Source organism: Ochotona princeps, chromosome 4 (genome assembly GCF_030435755.1).
Source record: "Ochotona princeps isolate mOchPri1 chromosome 4, mOchPri1.hap1, whole genome shotgun sequence".
Lineage (NCBI taxonomy): Eukaryota > Metazoa > Chordata > Mammalia > Lagomorpha > Ochotonidae > Ochotona > Ochotona princeps.
Window position 1 is genome coordinate 29,321,412 of NC_080835.1, and position 22,826 is coordinate 29,344,237.

The 22,826-nt window shown below is 39.8% G+C and overlaps 1 protein-coding gene across 5 annotated transcripts in view; it reads left to right on the top strand.

The window, feature by feature from the left end:
* Positions 1-22,826, top strand: part of MPPED2 (metallophosphoesterase domain containing 2) — a 181,530-nt gene that overhangs the window by 80,740 nt on the left and 77,964 nt on the right. For 4 of the 5 annotated variants that reach the window (XM_036495754.2, XM_058663228.1, XM_004585435.3 and 1 more), the window contains exon 4: positions 15,524-15,749. In XM_036495754.2, the coding sequence (XP_036351647.1) occupies positions 15,524-15,749 (226 nt within the window). Of the gene's footprint in view, positions 1-5,594; positions 5,697-15,523; positions 15,750-22,826 lie in introns of those variants that run through there. The other variant, XM_036495777.2, reaches the window with a different exon arrangement.

Consider the following 22,826-nt stretch of genomic DNA (forward strand, 5'->3'; position numbering starts at 1 on the left):
TGAAGAAAGAAATGCAGGTACCTTCCTCAAATGATGAAGTGCTCTTCCATTTACTCCATGTCTTGATAGTCTGAGTTACCAAATCCTGGGCACATGTTAACATGCGACAACAATTCTCTTTTTTTCTGAAATTTCAACACTTTATTTGTTTGGTGCATATAGCCCATTCATTAATGTATTTATCCTTCATGTATTCATTCATCAAACAAAAGTGAATGATGCTCACTGGGTATTGACCAATGTCAATGCCTGCTTTTGAATTGACCTGTTTATAACAGGATTTTAGAATCATATTTAGTTTGTTCACAGCAAATAAACGGAGTGCTTTGTGAGCTAGGTTGTTAGTGACATCCTAATAAAATAAAAATAGATTGGTAGCACATCAAACCCATCCTGAATCCGATACCGAGATATCAACTGCTCATTTCACATGATTCTCATCCAATATAAAAGTACTGTTTCATCACTCCTTCACTTGCTTTAACAGTAATTCCTGAAGTCTTACAGGAATACAAGCATGAAAACAATCCAGCCTGAAACTTCTTAGGTTTGTCTTCAAGTGGAATACAGACAGCATTTAGCGAATTCTATGCAACTGCAAATCTATGAACTGCAAGCATTTGGGAAACTGGGAGCTCAAAATGGGAGTGAATTAGTGAGTGGCTGACAGGGCTCAGTTCACAGAGAATTCCCCACACCACTCTGGGGAGCTTGGCCTCTGGTTTGTAGGCAGTGATTGAAAATGTGGAAGGATTTAAAGTGATTGCTTTGTGTGTGTGTGTGTGTGTGTGTGTGTGTGAGTGTGTGTGTGTGTGTGAAAGAGAGAGAGAGATAATTTGTGTGTGTGTGTGAGAGAGAGAGAGAGAGATTGAGGTCAGATATGTGCTTTGGTAACATCACTCTGGCTTCAGCGTAGGAGGGATTTTTGACAAAGGTTGTCCCTACAAAGTACCACAAATGAGTGGCAAGGACAGTGGGCATCTACTTTCTCACAATTTGGAGGTTAGGACCCTGAGATGAAGGTGTCCTTAGGTTTCATTGCTCCTGAGACCTCACTGCTCAGCTTGCAGATAGCTGTCTTCTCACCGTGTCCTCAAGTGGCCTTTCTTCTGTGTTCTCACATCCCAGATATCCTTGTATGTCCAAATTTCATGTTACAAGAATATCAGTCAGACTGCATTAGGGCACCCAACCCACCATATTTAATATAATTGCACTCTACAGGTGATTTTCAGATATAGTCACATTATGAGGGGCTAAAGAGGAAGATCATAGTATATAAATTTGAAGAGTACACAACTCAGTCCATAATAGAACTGAATCTAAAGGTAGGAGAAGTCTACATGCTGTCAGGAGTTAGCAATACATATGTTATACAGGAAAAATGGACATTTATTGTGATGAACAGCTTGAAGCTAACTGACCTCATCTGTCAGGGACAAGCACACTCATGAAACAAGGGCTTTACAATTTGCTCTTAATTTGCTCTTTGGCTGGGGACGGTGCTCAGGGGATAGGATGTGTTTTCCATCTGATTACCGGGATTTCTTGAAATATTTCATTGAATTACTTGAGCCAGTGGTTCACAGAAATGTCTCAGGCCCTAAACGACTACTTAAGAAAAAAACATGGATTCAGGAAAAAGACATGGTGGAAATTTATCTCAAGCATTACTTTTGTGTTACTAAAAGTCGGTTCTCTAGAAATTGGGGAACTGTAGATAAGGAAGGAAAATGCATAAAGTGATACAGACCTCCAACTCCATGGGTTGGAACCTTTGGCCTCAAGGACTATGATGGGCTTCCCAGAAGTTGTTTCATCCAGTGGAATGGTACTAAACACGTAGTATTGCTTTCTCCTAGAAGGGAAAGAGGCTATGGCGCTGTGCCGCAGTGCTATTCCCAAGGAAAGATACTGTACACTGTTGGACTTGGTTTCCCAGTGGAACTAAAATCTTATCCTAAGGAGATTTCGCTATTTCACACCCTGCAGGAATTCTTCTCAGCAGGTCTGATTAAGTGCAGTTATTATTAGAAAAGAAGGTTGCTATTGAAGGTTAAGAGAAAACAAAAATGGGAGAGGAAATATATGTGGCCTCTAATCTTTCTATCTTTATGATTGTCACTACCTATCAAAAGAACCTTCCCAAAGAGGTTTCTTTATAAATTTTATCCTTGGAGTCCTTTGTTAAAATTTTGAGTCATGAAATGAGATAAGTCAATTTTATTGGTTCCTAAATTTTGCTCTATGCAGTTTCCTTTCCAGAGTGCAAATTATTAAAATTGACAGAAGATGTGTGTGCAAGGTAATATTCCCTTTCGTAGGCACTTCTCTAAATTTCAAGATATTCTGTAGAGTGGATTAGATTATGCAGTGAGTAAAGACCCTGAAAAGAAAATAGAATTGTGTATTGATGCCTTCAGAAATATTATTTGATGGCAATAAAATATTCCATGAAATTCCCTTCAGAGGGAAGAAAATGGAGTTTGTTTGCAGTAATTGCATTTTCTAGCATTTGCTCTCACACTTTCCAATATAAGCGAATTGGAACCTGTGATTTGGTTTTGCTTATTGGCAAAAGTACCATGTAAATTGATCTATGATGCATTTTAAGAAGATGCTGTGAAAGTTTGGAAATTGAGACGGTTTTTTCTTATTAGATTCTGAGAGTATTAGGGTTCATTTCTATATTTTAGTCTAATGTAATATTATCCAAATATGTTCTTTTTCAATTTAGTTTTAATCAAGTTCTAGAAGACCATTTTCATCAAGCCCCAGTGGCACTGTTAAGGCAGAGATTTTATTTCCTCTGTCAACCCTCTGTTCTGGCTACTGCAGCTCAGCTCCTCAGAATCACTGCCCATGATAGTCTACATTCATCTTCCCAAGTGCTGTTTCAGCATACAAAAATAATCCTATTTACTACGGAAAGATTTTTTTTTTGTTCTGATTTGTGAGGTTAAGCAGAGGAGGGCCCAGAAAGCCTATACAATTGTCATTTATTTTAAAAGATGTACCCTTTGTGCCTTGTGTTATTTTTATTTAATTTGATCTTCACCATAGTTAATGGTTTAAAATGCAAACACAGAGGATTTATATTTATTCCTCTAATTATTCGGTAGAATAATTGCCACTTATTTTATAATTATAGCTAGAAGGAATACCTTTTTCTCAGTTGCTTTTTAAAGGTTTTGTGGGACCGAGGAGAATTCAGCACTCTTTTCATCATGCCATATTCTTTGCCAGTCAATAGTGGGAATTTATTAAATATATTTACTGAATATATTTTAAAGTGGTTTAAATGTAGGAGGTGGATCACTTATTATGGATGACATTATAATGCGAAGGACAAAACAGATTTAGAATATAGTTGTTGTTTGTTTTTAAGATTTATTTATTTTTATTTGAAAGGCAGATTTTGTTTAGAGAGAAGGAAAGAAATAGAGGTCTTCCGTCAGCTGCTTCGCTCCCCAGTTGACCTCAATGTTCAGAACTGAGCTGATCTGGAGCCAGGAGGAATTTCTTCCTGTTCTTCCATGTGGGTGCAGGGGTCCAAGGACATGCGTCATCCTCCACTGCTTTCCCAGGCCATAAGTTGAGAGCTGGATGGGAAGTGTAGCAGCCAGGACATAAGCTGACACCTATATGAGATGTTGGCACTGGCAGGGGGAAGATTGGCCCAATACACCACCACCACACCAGTCCCAGGTTAAAAATAGTAAGAATCATCCTTCCTGTGTTGGGTGTTGCATTCGTGTGTTTCCCAATCCCACTTTGTCCTAACATCTGCTTTGTAACGTAGATTGTGCAATTACACTTGTTCATACTGTGCAAAAATCCAACGTAAAAATAGTACATTTTGAGTGTGTGCTTCACAAATGATAAGCAACAGAACCAGAGACTTGATCACAAATCTGTGTGAGCCAAAGCTAGTGCTCTTATCTTTGTGCTATCCACTCATCATAATCATGGATGCCTCTAAGTTCAAGTGATACAAACATGAATACAACTAATTGACATGAAACTGGGCACTATCTCTACCAGTTTTTTGTGACAATCCAGTGAAACCCAGACTTTTTTTTTTAATTGGGAGGTCAGATGTACAGAGAGGAGGAAGAAACAGAGAGGAAGATCTTTCATCCGTTGATTCACTCCCCAAGTGGCTGCAATAGCCTGAGCTGTGCTAATCAGAAGCCAGGAGCCAGGAGCCTCTTCCAGGTCTCTAACATGGGTGCAGGGTCCCAAGGCTTTGGGCCATCTTCAACTGCTTTCCCAGGGAGCTGGATGGGAAGCAGGGCTGCCAGGATTAGAACTGGCGCCTATATGGGATCTTGGCGCGTGCAAGGCGAGGACTTTAGCAGCTAGGCTATCATGCCATGCCCTTGGTTTTGTTTTTAATATGTACTTACTTATTTAAAAGAGTTATAGTGAGTGAGGTATAGACACGGAGGAAGAGAGAGGGTATTCTTGCATACAATGGTTCAATACCTGGATGGCTGCAATGACCAGGCTGGGCCTAACCAAAGCCTTCTGGGTGGCAAACACTTGTTGTGGGGCCCAAGCACTTGAGCCTGCTTGTGCTGCTTTTTCCCAGGCCTTTAGCTGGGAGCTGAATTGGATGTAAAGCAGCCAGGAGATGAACCAGCATCCATAAGCAATGTCAGCATTGCAGGCAGAAGCTCCATTCACAGTACCACAATTCTGATTTTCAGAAACCTGATTTGTATCGAATTTGTGAAGCTTGAGGATGTAGATGAACAGTCTTTAGGAGTTTTAGATCAGCTTTGTGGTAGATAGTATAAATGATTTTAAACAAGCCAAAGTTCACATTTGTAAGAGAAAGTTTAGATAAAGCTTAGTGGAAGAGACTGCGTGATTCCTGTGGTCCAGCCTGGTGGTAATATTTATTTTTAATTGATGTTGGACTGCAGTGGACACATATCACTGCAGCTTCACCTACCGAACAAGCATGTCCTTCTGCACAGCAGCATGTAGAAACTTAGAAAACAAGAGGGACACTGCCATTCTTGTTTACTGCTGCATGGTCATCTTTTAAGGAGTTTTCAGTGACTGGTTATGTATGCATGTGCCTTTGTTATGTGTATGTGGGCGTGTGTAAGTCATAATAAGTTAAATAGTGCAATAACATTTTGGTTGAAACAGGAATCCATACTAAGACCTGATGATTGTCAGTCATATCTTTGAACTGTTTCCTTGGTCCAAGAAGATCATATGTGCTAACCATGTAATCTATTACGCCATAGATTGCCCTTCTTAAATATGTTACCTATTCTCAGTGTAATGTACTGGGGACTGCTCAGGTTCAGAAGGCATCTGCTTTCCTGGAGGTTAAAGGGAGTGGATTTTGTCCCATTTGTGTTGGACTAAAGCTTGTAACGGCCTCCACTGCCTTGGATTTCTTTTTATGGAAAAGGCTGAAGTGGAGGAAGGAACGTTTCCACTGTAACTCCCTCTGCCAGCCCTAACTGCTGCCGTGGACCTGCTAGACTTTCACTCAGCATTCCTTACATTCCCCAGGGTATCTGGCTCAGTGCTGACATCATTGTAATATAGTTTTCTGTGTTTAATATTTCTTAGACTTGATTTTCCATTGCAAGCATGGAAGAAACCCTAATGCATGAGTTTCAGAGGAGAAGTTAGCAGTCTGAACCTGCTGTGTGGCTCCATCAGCATGTGTGAGTATTAACGATAGAGCTGTCAGGACTTGTGAAAATTAATGGAGCCTGACGGGGGACAGACTGAGGTCAGAGATGGAGCTTGCCCTGATTGAATGCTTCTGGTGGCTTGGTTGTCAAGGCCAGTAAGTGTAAACTGTGGAGCCAAGAGGGATTTTTAGGGATCCATTCACTCACGAGTTAGTAGGTGTTTGTCACCAACAACTGCCAAGGGTGCTTCCAGGTGCTAGAGGTATAACAGGAGAAAGTCAGCTTTGTCCCTCTTGGCAGAGAGAGTCCCCTTGCTGCCCCTAGGCTGGACTCAGACCTTCTCTGCTGTTAGCCGCTCGTAATGGCCAGAGGGGAATTCAGATGAATTGTCTGCTTCGCTTAGCCCTGAGCCTCATCATTGCAACCTCTTAGCCATAGGTGTTCTTTTTCTCCTTTCATCTTCCTGCAAAATTTTCTGGCTTGGTCAGTTTCAGGCAGGTCGTTGTGATGCAGTACACAGTGGAATAGAAAAGTTTTAGGATTGGAACATTTTCCTCATCCCTGCTGGAGTTATGATATTAAAAATATAATCATTTTAAACAGGAAACTTTTTCTTTTTCTTTGTGCCTCCAGAGTGTGACAAGGTCCATTTATATTACTGATAGTAGGAACAATGTTTTCAAACAGGCCCCTAGCATTATCCTATTCCCACTGAATGTTTCAGAAATGTGATCAAATTGCGATATATCTTTTTTCTTTAGAAATAGTCTCCTAATATAGGTTTGAATCAATACATGCTTGATTCTTTTTAACCCCGGAAAGCTAGGCATTTCCTAAAACATTAGCAGAGGGAGATAGAGATGAAGGTTTTGCCTTGTGAGTTTGATTTTTCTGGAGTGTGGGGACCAAAGCAAATTCTTCTTTTGTCCTGACTCTCTTAATTGGTTTTCTTTCCACTACAGAGTGAGCTGTATGTGTATGTGCTGCCCAAGCGAGCACAAGTGTGAGCTGTATGTGAATATTATGCAACAGATGTGTTTTGGGTTTTCTCCTTTTTTATGATTTGTAAGTTAGGAGAAAGAAAGGGTGTGGGCGTAGGGAGTGGAAGTCTTAACAGTTTGTCACCTTTGCAGAATTGGGTTTCCTTTTACTTAGGACACTTGGCGAGTCATGTTTGCCTTCGAATGCGCTCTCATAAAGAGCTCCTCAGTAATGCAGGCTGATGTGTCCTTCTTGGCTTTTAAAAGAAAAGATGGTGATTAGCCTTGCTTACCAGACCTCTGGTTAGGTGGATTTGGACATTGGGCACAATCTGATGGGCTGCTTTGGTTGCCTCTATTTCCCATACTTCTCATTCTTTGAGAGAGTTTGAGGAAACGGACATCTTCTAGCAAGTAGCAGACAGATTTCTAGGAAAAATTGACACTCTGAAACTCATTGTAGCTTATTTGGTTGATCTGAGCTTGAGTTTTCTCTCTCTTTCTCTCTCTCTCTCTCAAGAGAAAGGGAAAGGCAGAGATTTCCCATCCGCTGGATCACTCCCAAAAGAGTTACACTGGCTAGAGCTGGGTTGCTCCGAATCTGGGAACTAGGAGCTTCTTCCAGGTTTCCATGTGGGTACAGATACTCAAGGCCATGGACCGTCATCCACTGCTTTCCCAGGCCGTAAGGGGAATAGCTAGAACTCGAGCTTGTATCCATATGGGATAATGATACTGGCAGCAGGAGGATTATCCTACTAAGCCACCCCAGTGGTCCCTGAACTTTTCTAAAGAAATACATGTTATGGTATTTTTTTATTTTTTAAATTATTTTCATTATTTTGCATGATACCTTGTTTGTGACTATGGGGATTCTTCCCTATCCCTCTCCATTTTCCCCTCCCAACATTTACCACCATATTTTTATAATAGTATAGTCCTTTAGTAACAATTACAAGTCCTACATTCTGCTATTTAGCTACACCTTGGAATTGCAGGCATAAATTAAGATAGAAAATCTTGTATCATATTGTCAAAGTCTATTAACTGTTTCACTAGGATTCCTTCTTTTATTGGGGAGTAGAAATGCCTACTGCAATGTGTCTTCACTTCCAGTTGTGCTACTCTCCACCATACACTTCATCTACCAGCATAAATGTACATGCTTGTTCACCAATATATCCATTTTGTGTTTTGCATGAATGTTGTCCTATGTCAGAAAGAACATGATATTAGTAATTTGCAATAGAAAAATTGGTTGTAGCCACGTTAGTTACACTTGAGTTACATTAATCGTCACTAGGAGGAAGGGGAAGGCCTTTCAATGCCATCACAGTTGACTAGAGCAGGGTCTGTGTGTTTGTTTTGAAATCATGATGTACGTATGCCCAACTCCTCATGGCTGTCTATTATCTTCCATCTAGTCCAATTCACAATGTTGTTTTTCCTCTGCACTCACACGGATGTTTGAATTATTACTTCGAACTCCATTCTCCTAACAATGAAATTTTAGTTTCTGAGACCTCCCATGAAGTTGGCATTCTCTTCCTTGGGTAAACTCCTAAATTCTCCTGAGAGTCAGTGAATAAGAAAGTACAGCAGGGCAGTAGCATTTGGAAAATGACTTAATCGAGCCAAGATTTGTGTTTTTATAGTGTGAGGCTGACATTGCCTTATGATCCATGGAGGAGAAGTCTATGACATAGCCAAGGAAGCATCTGGAATAAAGAACTCTGTTTCATGGTACAAACTTAAAGGGCCATCACTGCCCAGATTGGGAGAAAGGATTCCCACAAACGGGGTAATGGCAAGAAGACTAAACTGAGAGCTAGACCCTCACCCAGACATTGCAGGCTGTTACACGTTTGCAATCACCTGCCCGGGAAGGCAGAAGAGCTAGCTCCTGTACTGTGGGTGTCACTAACCCAACCTTTGATTTTGCTCAGCAAGTTGTAGCACTTTTGACGCTCAGTTTCCTCAGCAATAAAATAGATTTGAGCGAGTCATGGCTTTTCTTGATTATTATTTTTTTTAAACAATGGACAGCTTTCTTCAAATGAAATCTTTGCATACATCTGTAAAGGCAAGGCAAGAAGAGCTGCTCTGGAAAGCGCAGGAGCAGGTCCCTCCCCTTGGCCTTCTGGTTTTCCTCTTGTTGTCTTGCTCCAACCCTGGGAGACTTCACGGAACACAAATTTCAAACCAGCAGATGAGGGTGGAAGCCACTGGAAATAACATGTTCAGTGTCCACAATATTTTACGAAGGGGAGGCTAAGCTTGACTAGTCTCCATATGTTTTCTTTGAAGTTGTTATAGATTTACATCAGATGTATTCATTCTTAAAGATCTTACGCATTTCTATCTACCCAGACTGTTACTACATGCATACATATCCTAAGTAAGCAGGTGCCTTTGAGACAAACAGAGTATGGATATTATCCCTCAGGAGTTATAATACTCACCTGTGATAGAGGAGTCCAGTCGGGATCTTTTTTTTTCTCTCTGCATATGGGAAGAGATGTATCAGAGAATGAAGAAAGTGCTGTATTCAAGGCACACATTGTACAGGGTCAGGATCCCCTTATAGGTGGTGGTTGTGCTTGCACTGTGGACAAATCGAGACTTCTCAGTTTCACTCACCTTTGCCTCTAGATCCAGCATTCTTACTGGCCATTAGTTTGAATAACATGGTGGACCTTGCCTGTTTTTCCCCCTAGAAAAATTTTATATGTATGTGTGTGTGTGTGTATATATATATATATATATATATATATATATATATATATATACTTCCAGCTTTGGATGCTTCTCTTCAGGATGGGTGATGTTGTCACTAGCACTAGAGTGCTTTACTTCTCCTTGAACTAATGCTTTCTTAGATTACCACTGGGAAGGATTGTCATGTTCATCATCGTCCTTAAAATCATAATAATAACATTAGCAGCGTAGCTAATAGCTGCTGTCCATTGAATGAATATCAGTTGCGTTGGTGGAAGATAGTGAGCCTAGCAGTTTTGATGCTGATTAAGATGCCTGTTTCACACAGGGGGGACCTTGGCTGATTCCTGGCTGTTGGATCCTGACTAGGTTTCTGCTAATATGAGTGCTGGGAAGTAGCAGGGCAGGCATGACCAGCCATGTCATGTGGAAGACCTGGAGTGTGTTCTTCCCTTCCTACTACATTGCTGGCCCAGATCTAGTCATTGTGGGCAATTTGGGAGTGAATTAGCAGATGGGAACTCTTTCTGCAGAATACAGGAGGGAGAAAGACAGGAATTAGAACACTTCGTATAAGATGTTGTTTAATCTTCACAGCTGACAGAATAGTGAGCCCATGGCTATGGTATTGTTAGGCCTCAAATTAATTTTATAATGATATAAAATTATACATAATTTTACATACAGTTTTATATAAAATTATACAGACTTTATTTATTCCAATGTTTTATGGATAGTGGAATGAGAAAATAAGGTACTTCATGAGGGGCTAAACTCGAAAGAAATGTCAGTACACTTGATCATAGTCCAAAATGACAAACTCAGTTTGGAATGCTCAGGAATATCTTGGAGAATCTTACAGAGGTGCATTCATTTCTATAGTTACTCAAGAAGTACCTACCATTTGGAAGATATTGGATAAGTACTTGCCACATACAAAATCACAAATCATGATCCAGATCAAGCCTAGGGAAGAAAAGGCAAGTTACATATAAGAAGCAGATTGAGGGGTCCCATACCCTAACTCAGATGAATGATCCTCCATTTCCAAGTGCCAAGATCCCATTTGGGAACCAATTTGTGGCTGCTTTCCATCCAGCTCCCTGCTTGTGGCCAGGAAAAGCAGCAGAGGATGGCCCAAAGCCTTGAAATCCTACACTGATGTGGGAGACCCAGAAGAAGCTCCTGGATCCAGGCTTTGGATTAACTCAGTTCCAGCCAAGGTGGCTATTTTAAAAATGAGCCAGAACTCCCTATCTCTATCTTTATCTCTGTCTCTGTCTCTGTCATCTCTATCCCTTCTTCTCTCTGTAAATCGGCCTTTCCAATAAAAGCAAAATTTTTTTAAAAAACAGACATATTAAAGGAGAGTGAGAAAGCATTCAGTATTATCCATAGATGTAGAGATGAAGGAGAGTGGTGTAGAGGAGGCTGAAAATGAGACGCAATGCATGGTAGCTTGAGGAAACGGGACAGTGGAAGAGAATTCCTAGCCAGGAAAAGGAGGGGAGTAGTGGGTACTTGGAGTGCAGTGATGCCACTGCAGCATGAGCAACAGAGCGATAAGGAAAAAGGCTCTAAAGAACATTTCAGGCAAACTCTTAGAGGAGAATAGAGATAGAAATCAGATTGCATTGGATAAGTTCCAAGTGCTCATTTGTCTGTAAGTTGTTAAATCAAGTATTATAACTTCCCATTTGACAAAACCAAGATCATTGAGGCAGGGATGAGAAGAAATAAGCACAAAGAGGTCTGTTGATTCCTGGACTCAGTGTTGTCCTGGTGTTTGGCTTTTCCGGAAGAATCTAGAAATAGTGAAAAAAAATGGTTATTTTATGAACCTAAATTTAGCTCAATAAAAAAAATTATAAAGTTAATTTGAGGCCTAACAATACCTTGTCCATGGGCTCACTTTAGTCTGTCAACTGTGAGTGTCTGGAATCCTCTCCTAGTCGTGAGATGTGAAATGAGGAAACATTTCAAGGAGGAAACAACACTAAAGGATGTTCAGAATCATGTGTGAGGCATGTATGTGTCTGCAGATGTCAAGTGTTGCTTATTTTTATTTCCATGAGTGGGAAAACACAGATTCATTACAGAGGAGGACTTAGCATCTATACACAGAGAAGCTCACAACACCAGAGATGTCCGGATGAGAAGGTGTTAGTGCAAGTGGGAAGAATGAAACTAAGAGACTAATAATTAGAGAGATAAAAAGATGCAAAATATGGAGATTCAAAACTGAAGAGAAAAGATCCTTTAAAAAATAATTTATTTTACAGAGATGGAGAGAGAAGGGGGAGCGGTTTTCTATTTCCTGGCTCACTGCCCTAACAGCCACAATGACCAGGACTGGACTAGGCTGAAGTCAGGAGTCAGAAGTTTCTTCCAGGTCTCCCATTTGGATGCAGGGGCCCTAGCACTTGGGACATTTCCTACTGCTTTCCCAGCCACATTACCAGGAAGTTTGATCAGAAATGATCAGCTGGGACTCAAACTGGCACCCATAGAAGATGTCAGTAGGCCCAACGTGCTTTCACTGCAGTACAGGCCCCTGGGAAGACATTGCACCTCCAGCTTTCTCCATATAATTAGAGATCATGGAGGCAGTCACAGTGAGTTTGAGAAATAAAGAAGAATCTGGAAAATGACTACCTTGAGGAGTAAGGAATGCAATACTGTGGAAAATTAGCAATTAGTGAGATTGCAGGTGACTTTAAATTTTATGAGTATTAATTTATGGGACACCACTTAGTGCAGAAGATAGCAGAACAAAAAGTACTCAAATGGCTTTGAGAGCTAATGATGTTGCATACAGCCTGTAGCTGTCAGTTGAGTTGATGGGCTCCCTTCATATGTGTTAATCATTCACTTGCTGCTGTCATCACTTTGCTATATCTATGCATTTCCTGTGTTGCTATTGTCTCAAAATATATATAAAAATAGATAACTATATAGGTAGAAAACTGTCATTGCTTACATGACTCTATTATTGTATTTTCCAAGCATGCATTTTTTAAAAATATACCGAAGTATTTATTTTATCCAAAGTTCTTCTCCAATGTACCTAAAGCAAGCTTGTGTGCCATTAGCAGAACATGTACCACAACTCGGGAAGAATAGAGCTGTTTAGTTAGCAAGCATTCTTTAGGTCATTCAGAGCAAGGGTTTTTCCATTTTACAATAGCTATAAGTGATCTGAGCTTTTTTTTTTTAATATTCAGCCAAGTCAGCTTAGATGGTCTGATTTGAATAAAATGGATAAAGACAGGCACCTCTTTGTCTGACAATTTTTAAGTGATGCTATTTGAATACCAAGAAGTTTAAAGCTTGACTACAGAGCCTTCCAAATTAATCTAGTCTGGAAAAAATGAAAATGCCATCAAGTAACAGGAGATTTGTCAGCTGCCTGGTGTACACTTTTCATATAAAACATAAAGGTTGGCAGATTATAGATGAAAGGTCAGTTCAGAAAAAAAAAGAATATGTCAGACAATCTCATAACATAGGTAGCAGACGATGGAGGCTGGAAACTACTATTGGAGCCTCAGAAAGAGATGAGTTTGCTGGCAAAGTGTAAATATCATTACTGTTTCTGTGGCTGTTCATTTTGGTAGCTACTTCTTTATGCTGAGCCTCCAAAATTTGATTTAAAAGACACCAAAGATACCTGTCTTCCTGACGAAAATTTACTTTGCAGCTATTTTATCAAAACCACTCTGGAGGGGGGAAAATGTACTTCAATTGCCCTGTGTCTTAGTCTCACTTGTTCCAAGCTAGAGATTTAAAACAGGAGCAAATTGAGAAGCCAAACTCTTGCAAGGGAGATGGTGCATCCTGAGAGGGTCTGGAGTGATTTTCTCTTCATGGATGATTAAGGAGCAACTGGACACCTACATACAATCTGATATGCATAAGTAGACTGCTCCAAAATTCATCCAGATAGGATCTGCCTTGGAATAGCTTATTGTCCAGAAAGGATTTGTAGTTTCCTCTTGCTTTGTGAGCACAGATGAACCTGGGATGCAGTATTAAAGAGGAGGGGGGTGACTTGCATATCTCTAGGGTGGGAATTTGTGGTCCTGTTAATACATCTATCATCTGTTCTTCAGGTGCAGGAAACCTGTGATATAGTGTCAGCTTTCTGTCTGGAATAAACATCACCCGTAATTGCAAAATTCATGTAAAGGCACGCTAAAGGAAAAGGCTTCCTGATTTCTGCAAGCTTTTAGCATAGCCTCTCTTAATAAGCTCCCAGTTACATCCATTGATGCTTACCTCCGTGTTTATAGTTTCATCTTCCTGCAATATTATTTACTCTCTGACATTTTGTTTCTCTTTAAGACTTCTTCCCCCCATAACACATGTCATATGTACAATTGCATCTCTATTTGAAACACAAAAATTGAAAATAAAAAAATTAAAATATTAAAAACTAAGGAGTAGTTAATAATGTTGTAATACATAATCTTCAATACATTTTGTTAGTTTTTTAAAGATTTATTTATTTTTTATGAGAAACTCAGATTTACAGGGAGAAGGAGAGGCAGAGAGAAAGATCTTCCAGCTGCTGGTTCACTTTCCAAGTGGCCGCAATGGCCAGAGCTGAGCCAATCGAAAGCCAAGTGTCAGGAATTTCTTCTGGGTCTCCATGTGGGTGCAGAGTCCCAGGCTTTGGACCATCTTCTACTGCGTTTCCAGGTCAAAAGCAGGGAACTGCATAGGAAATGGAGCAGCTTGGACATGAACCAGCATCCATATGGGATCCCAGTGGATGCAAGGCAAGAATTTAACCACTAGGCTATTGTGTCAGACTCAAAATCTGCTTCAGTATTATCAGATGCATTTTTGGTATGTTTCTGAGATTATGGGAATGCTCCAGTGTTGTCTTTCAAGTTTGCTTTGCTAAAATTCAAGTGGATGAACCACAGAATCCCTGCCTCCATAATCCCCCATTTTCATCACCCCCAAAAAACTTCTCTTCCCTTCCAAACTTCCCTAAAGAAATCATAACATTCTGGCTTGCCAGCAAGGACGAGCTCTTACAACCAGTGTGTTCAATTTCCTGTTAGTGGTCACATTACTTCCTCTTGGAATAGCAGGAAACATTAATTTTCCTTTGAATCCAAGATTCTGAGGAAGCTAACATTCTAGGCGCCATTGCTCTACTGTTTTTTCTTTCAGAATGTAGTAAGATATAGTGATTAGCAGCTCAACAGTGATGTCCAGGGGGTGAGTTGTGACAGGATAGGGGGAAGGGCTTTCATTTCAGGGTGGGGACAGCTACCAATGCTGTGTCCCTTTGGATTCTGGTTCTTAGGCCATCCGAGTGAGTTATTAATATGTATGATCAGTGCATTATTCAAACATAATAAATCTATGCAGAAGTCTGGTATTTGGGTTTTCCTTTATAGCTTTCATTCTTCTTCCCAGAATTATCTCATTTTGATCAGGAAACTTTTGCATAAAAAGCACACACGGAGAACTCACATTTCCATACCATAAATATTAAAAGAGGGTTAAGCTTTACATCCCCTTCTCTGATACCAATGGGAAGAAAGTTAGCCTTCTAATGAGAGGACCTTTAATAATGTTCTCTTTATTCAGAAGCCAAAAAGTAAACTTAACGTTAGAGTCGCAATATGAAATCGAATCATGTGGTTCCTTCCATTTATCTAAGTTGTGGAATGCTTGGTTATACCACATCTTTCATGTGAGTGTTATAGTAAAATTCTGACAATCTGAAGCCTGAGTTGTTAAGAATAGTTGGTTGTTTCATGTTTTGAAGGTTACTCTGGCTCTAGATCTTTTAGGGATCATGATTTACTGGATCAGTATAAAGTGTAGACTTATCGTCATATAGATTTTTTTTCACAGTGAATTTGTAGCAATAGAAAAGCGACTTCTTTAAATGAAACTGGGGAATTTATTCCCTTCTGTGTAGCTTTTTAGCTTCTACACAGCCTCACATCTTATGTTTATTGTCATGTGTTAGTATAAAGGAGTAGTCTTACATTTTGTTCACATGGAAATTCAAAGGAATGAATATGTGAGCTGTTTCATTTCAGTATACTGTCTGCTAATCACACAGTCTTGGCTGTTGTACTTTGTGATGGGAAATGAATGTGCTAATTGATGCTCTTTTTTTTCTTCTTTCAGGAAACTTGCCATATGAATATAAAATAGTGATTGCTGGAAATCATGAACTGACATTCGATAAGGAATTCATGGCAGACCTTGTTAAACAGGACTACTACCGTTTCCCCTCTGTGTCCAAATTGAAACCAGAGGACTTTGACAATGTTCAGTCCCTCCTGACAAACAGTATTTACTTACAAGACTCGGAGGTAACAGTGAAGGGATTCAGGATATATGGCGCGCCTTGGTAAGTGTGAATTCCAACAGCTCCCCTCTCTTGTTTTTAAGCTCTGCATCAAGAAAGTATGGATCACACTTGGCTACTTTAGATGAAAATGGCTGGAGTGGAAGGAAACCTTATGGCTTTATTTTCAATAAAACACATGCTTTGATACTGGTGTAGAAAACAGCATTAGTTTTCCTTGGGATACAGATCCCTCTATGCAAGATCAACGGGAACAGGATGTGCATACATTTATATGACCCTGCTGCATAGGTGCCTGTGACCTACAGCTGGAGCTCAGGGAAGTCTACCCACCATGCTGCACTTTGCTCAGAGTCAGCTGCTCTGAATGATCCTTCAGCCTTAGTTGACTCCATTCCCCCTTTTTCTTTATAATGGAAGTTATCACAAAGAATCTTGTGTAGATTACAGTTTTTCAGCTCTCTCTATGACTAAGAATGACCAGCTCTGATGAAAGGCAATTTTGAAGTCCTACCTCCTTTGAAGACCCCGATTCTCTTTACTAAAATGAAATCCAGCAGTTTGTATTTTTAAGCTGCCAAGCAAGGCAGAATGGAAATTCCAGGCTGACAGCTCAGCACTAGAACTCTCAGGACTGAGGTCCAGAAGGCTGGAAGTGGACATCTGATCCTTTGAAATCAAATAGGAAACATTTCAATCTTGCCACTGTTCATTGTTGATTGTCAGATTGCAATGAAGTTTCTCCCCAGCAGCTGAACCGTAGTTGTTGTATCTTTAATGTGATAAAAAGAATACCTATTTCAGAGTTATTATGAGGATTACATAGGTGAAGTTTTCAATGAACTTGGAAAGGTGCCTGGAAGTCAGCTTAGGATAATAATTACCGTTTTTCTGGCCTTGGCTCTACCCCTCAGTATTTATGTCAACTTGGGCAAGTGACTCTGCCCTGGAGGCAGAGTTTTTTCACCTTGAAAATACAAATTTTATATGAAATGAGAGATCAGATGATTATATCAGAGAATTCTGGCATTTATCCTTTGAGGACTCTGTGTATATATTTAGCAGAAAAACTAACCTACTTAAAAGTCCCTCTGTAGGACCAAGGCAGTACTCCTGCTCAAGCAAAGATTTCCTGGGTGCTTTTCTGCTAAAATTTTGGCTCTTTTCAGAAATTGTAATCCATGGTTATCTATCAGTCTTTGGCCCTCCGGAAAGTCAGCATGCACACTGTCTTTTGCATCCCTAGCATTGCTGTGACTAGCTCTTGACTAGTCGGCTTTTGCTCAGACAGTACCACTTCCTCCTCTTGGTAGCCTTTGTTCTGATCTGTCTTCAGAACTGTCCTGCTGCTGGAGCCAAGTTTCATCTCTAGTTACAATTCATGGAAGGAATGTTGCAGAATCTTGAGCCTGTTTGTCTAACAGGCTTATTGAAAGCTCTGCTATTGTCTGCAGTTAATCTGGGTGCAACAGTTCTGACCACCGTGGAGCAGAAGTGTGCTCAACATGAATGCCTCAGTCAGAGCTGTGTACACTGAACCAGTTCAGATGTCTGTGCTGCTGGCTGTTGTTTCTCTTGGTAATCATCAATCAGGCCTCTTCAATTACGGCAGACGTCAAAATGAATTTTTCCTTAGAAACTGAGGTGGATAATCAGCGACTTTATATCCACCACCATGGCTTCTCTCTTTTAGAGAAGATGTATTTATTTTGTTATTTATTTGAAAGACTGAGTTAGAGAGAGAGAGACATAATGTATTTAATTCACAGGAACTAATAAATAGTAAACAAGAAAGTTAAGATAACAAATGATATTAAAAAAAATAGCCTTCACTCACCCAAACTGGACAAGTACTCCAGGCCTTCCCTAGGAGTTGTAACTGATCATATTCATTGGGAAACCTGCAGGTCTGACTCCAGGAATCACAGAGTGACTGGGGTGGTAGTAGTGGCATGCCAATTGCGGTTCAAAACTGCAGATCCAGTTTGTATCATGCTGCTTAATTAATATCCATCACTTTTATTTTTTTTTTTTATGTGTGAGAAGATGGCAAGGTGAAAGAGAAAAAGAAAAAAAGTAGCAGAAATGAGTCCTGTGAAACTGTAGCTTTCCAGCGTACCATGGGGTCAATAGAATGTTGATATTTGCATTTCTGGGTACAGGATCAGAGAGAGCCTTTCCAGCTCCACAGTCTACTCTGAAACACCATGCAGTCATTGAAGACAGACCTCTGATTTTCAGAGAAACTTCCTGCACTAGAAGATCAATCTTTTATCAGTATCATAGGGTGATTTTTGAAAAATCTTTAGAAAGCACACAGCATTTAAGGGAATCCCTGAGTGAGCAAGGATCCCTAAACTGACTGCTGCTGAAATGATGGCAGCAACACACTTCTACCATTACCTGAGCTGACTGAGATCTGTCAAAGGAGAAGGTATAACTAAACGAGATTACAACTGCAATGAGAGGGGAATGATTTGGGGTCCTGAGGCAGATCTTGCAACATCTCAAGAAGTAATAAAAGAAAGTAGAGTAACCTGATCAATTTTTATGGTACTGCAAACTGAAGTTTGTATGTGAACTGAGCAGATAGTATTTAAATATTTTATTTTAGTGTTGGAGAAAGTGGAAAAGCCACAAGACAGGTAGTATTCATTTATCTTCTGAAATCCTTTCCTGAATATATGCATTGGTATTTCCACAAAGCTTGACTTGGCTACTACTGGTCACCAATTTAAACTGAGGAATATCTCTATTTGGGATTTACTATAACCAGTGGAATCACTGGTGCTTGATGTTTTGACCAAGAACACAGATGCTGATAAAAAGAAAATTTCAGTCACATCAAGTGTTTTTGGAGACTCAGTAGTTGGGATGCTGCAATGAAAATATTCTATTAAGATAAATATTCCCAGAATTATTGATAATATTAATATTAATATAGAAGTTTTGTATTTCTGGGCACAGTGGATATTTTTCTATATCCTGCCGTTGATTCAGTCCTAGCACCTTAAATAAATTTGTTTCAACGTTTCCATGCCTGTATTTTTCCATCTCTGAAATAGGGGATAATAACATTACTTCCTTCAAATGGTGGTTATGAAAATAGAATTAATGCATCCATAGCACACATCAGATTTCCTAAAACAAAATAAGCATTTGTAAGTGCTAGCTCTTGCTACTAGCATTGCCATATTGGTGTTTCCCTCTATACAGTTGTCAGCCTTCTTAAGGAGACTCTTGCACCAGGAGTCAAATGAGATGAACTCTAGTCATATTTCACCCTTTGTTAATTGTATAACACTGAATGAATCGCTTGCCTTCTCTATTTATGTTCTTGATGAAGTAGGTCTGTCCTAATCTTTCTTATATGCTATCCACATTGGTCACCAAAGTTAGAATCTTCAAAGAGAATACTTATTTATTGGGCGTGCCTTCTACAATCTTTCACCTCTTTTACTGTTAAGAAAAATGTGACTGGAATCAAAATTTGAAGGGAATTTACATATAGTCACCATTTTTTCCCCTTCATAAGTTGGCTTTTTCTATCCCTGATAGTCTTCTACCGGAGAATGCCTGTTTGGTAACCCAAAAAGTATCATAATCATTAAATAATGTAAAGTAATAATGACATCTGATTTCCATAGTTTTCTAATGGCTTTTATGCAGGAAATTTTAAGCTCTGCGTAACCGATATTGCTAGTGGCTTTAATTTAAAACTAATCAAATTAGGACCTTGATATGAAAATGTCCATCCTGTTAAGCTTCTCAATTGTAACTCATGGTTTAGGTACAGAAAAGCAATCATCTGCATTCATTATATATTGTTAATTTATGCAATAGCCCAAAAACCAAAACAGAATGAAAGTACTATTTCCTGATTTACATTTCAACAGGAATTAGTGTGTAGAAAGTAATTTACAGCACATCAGAGTGTTCACATGCATTTGCAACCAAAATGGGCTGTGATACTCATTAAGTACCTTAGGAAGAGCATCTGAATGTGGTTTGGTGGGTCTGGAATAATTCAGTGGCCTAACTGAAAGAGATTGTGAGTGGGTGTGAGGGAGATAGACCCCTTGTCTGAGATGGAAAGGGATACCTGTTCAAGGAGAGAAGAGTTGAGTTTCCTAGGATACCCCTGCCTCAGGAGGCTGTAAGCTGGGTCCTGCAACTTGTGTGGTATGTTCCTTCACCATGTAGTTTCAACCACAATGTTGAATATGGGGATCAGGAATCTTCTTACTGGTCATAGACTTGCTTAACTTCTATGTGTCTTATCTTTTCTCCTTCGTTTTTGGAGGACAGAGGGTCTTGTGCTGTCAGGCACTTGGGGAGGGAGTCTCAGACTGCTTTTCCCACAGTAAAACTCAAGGATCCCGCTTCTCTCTAGCCTTGATTCTCTGCCACCAAGATAGTTTCCAATTTCCTCTTTGTGACTCTGTGTCAACTCTGTGATGTCTTTTCCGTGGCTGAAAGGATTAAACAGAGAGGACCAGATTCTGTGAGCTTTTCACTTCAGTGGTAACAAATTGCTTGTCCTACTGGAGTACAGGGGAGGTAGAATTTGGAAATCATTTGTGTGTATTTTTGGTTACTATAACTAAAGCCAGCATCTTTGTGCCAGCACAGATTGAGTTAATTCACATCTGGGAGTTGGCACTTCAAATCGACCAGCCTCTTTGATTTCTGCTGTTCTTTTGAGATCAAGAGGGTGTTGGGAAAAACAATCCACATACTAACCGCTCAACAACAAAACTGCAGAAAGTAAAAAGTTCATATTTCACTGACTGGAATGAAGCAGTTGTGTTGTTTAGTGAGAGCCCACACCTTGTTCTCCTCTTGAACAGAAATACAGAGCAGGTCTCCTGTGGCTTTTAATGAATGTGAGTGGTGCTGATCTGTGTCCAGGAATTTGATCTCCAGGCTGACCAAGGGGTCAGGAACAAAGAGCACATTTTTCACTCACCTTAGAGTGGACCCAGGTGTAATTTGTCAGATTTAGTAACTGTGGAGGAAGTGCCTTAACTTCTGCTGCAGTAAAATTAGATCAGACCTAGGCAGTGCGATTTTAAAATGGCTGAAATGAGACAAGAAAGTCCATTGACTTTTTTTTCCCAAAGAAATTGTTAAAATAGGGGTTTTTCTCTTTCTCCTCCCTCATTTCATATCATAAACATGTTGAGTTCATTCCTTCATTCATTTAGATGTAATTTTCTCAGCATTTTTCAAAGTGGAAGCTGAGAGTTGATTCTACTCTGTGCAGCATTTGTAATTGTGTTTGCACACAAATAGCTACAAAGTTGATCGTGTTTCTTTGTTCTGATCAGTACAATAGTACTTTATGTTTACCCTGTCAGAGAAGCTTCAGATATTTTTATTTCCAATTGTAAGTTTTGCAATGCATCATGTATTTTGCTGACAGTCTTCAAGTTCTTGAAATAGCGAGCAAATTAACAGCAGATACCGAGTGCAAGGATTAGAAAGCCAATTGGCAACTCATGATACAATTCGGATATGAGGATGGGTGGAATGGGCTCATTTATTTTATTTTCACAGTCGTACTTTGTAATTAACTAGGGCAATGGAAAAAAAGAGGAAGGAGGAAAGGAATGGAAGAAAAGAAAAAAGAATTTCTATGTTGGCAGAAAAGTCTTTTCCTGCTGCAGAATGAGATGATACGAATAGTGTTAAGACTGTACTCTATTTTCTGGGATTCCAGCTTTTATTCAGATGGTTCCACAAAGCTATTGGCCCAGAGATTGTGGGGTGTGTGTGTGTGTGTGTGTGTGTGTGTGTGTTAAGCAAATATGCACTCTGCTTGTACATGATTCTGTTTAAAGGCTCAGGCTAACATTTCGTTTTCCTTGGCACAGGTCCTATAGACGCTCCCATTATGAAACCTATGGCTGTTCTGCCCTGGTCTAGAGTTACAGAGCTCTGTTTACATTTTTGCCTGCTTCAGAATGCAGCCGACTGCTCTTAAAGCTGCACTGGATCGGATTCACTTCTGGTTTAACAACTGTCCTGTTTATTTGAAAAGGCAGAAAGCAAAATTGATCACTTAGCTTCCTACCTCCATTGATAGTCAGTAAATACAATTTTGAAGGCTGGTTTATATAGAGCTTGTCAGATTGGATGCAGTTTGGATCTTTCTGCCAGCTCTGTACAGCTCAAATCTTTCATCCCCGTGTCTTTATTAGCAGAATGTGAATGGTAGCAAAGTAGGATTTGTGTTTTTGCTTTTGCTTCATATCAACCGTTAGCATCACCTCAATTCCTCTTATACTTTCGGAGAGCAAGTCAATTAACAAGCAACAATAACCTTATATTGGAAAGTGTATTTTACTTGAAGAACTTTGAAATGTGTTGCATCATTGAATCTCACGAGTCTTTAAAATAAGCAGGGTATGTATGAATAATCATAATAGTATAACTTGTATCGTTTATAAGTTTTTATACATAACGAAAGCTGCTAGTCAGTGTAGCTTCCTTTTGATAAAGGAGCCCAAGATCAACAGAAGTTTCAGATAGCAAATGTGACTTTTCCAGCATCACAGAGTTAATTTGAAGGGTGAAATGGGGCAACAATCTGAAATTCCTTCACTGATTTCCTTAGATTACACTGGCTTTCCTAATAACCACAGAAGTGTATCTAATTCTTGACCTGAAGCACCTTGGGAGGGGGCCCTTGTCATCCTAGAAAAGTTAGCTCTTACCATCCACTTGCAAAAACAGTGCACACGAACGCAGCCAATATTTATCAGGAACTTTCAGGATTAAGTGGTGAGGTGTGCTTTTAGGAAAAGATAGAAATGTAGAAGGAGCCGTGGAAAGAAATGATTCAGCACCTTGCATGTTATTCTCCTGAGACTAGGAATTTTAAAAAGGAAAATTTATACTTCACTGTGTTGTAAGACATGGATCAGCTACGTCTGGTCCTTCTTCTCAGAGAGAACTTCACACATAGCACACATCAGGAGTCAAACATCGGCGGCATGTGGCTTTTTCTCCTGAAGCACCAATGAAGCAGCGGAGAAAGGCAACAGTCTAGCTAGATGCAGCAAGAAGGAAGTGCTGGCGATGTGCCCCAGCTGCAGTGAGGCTTGGCAAGGGCCC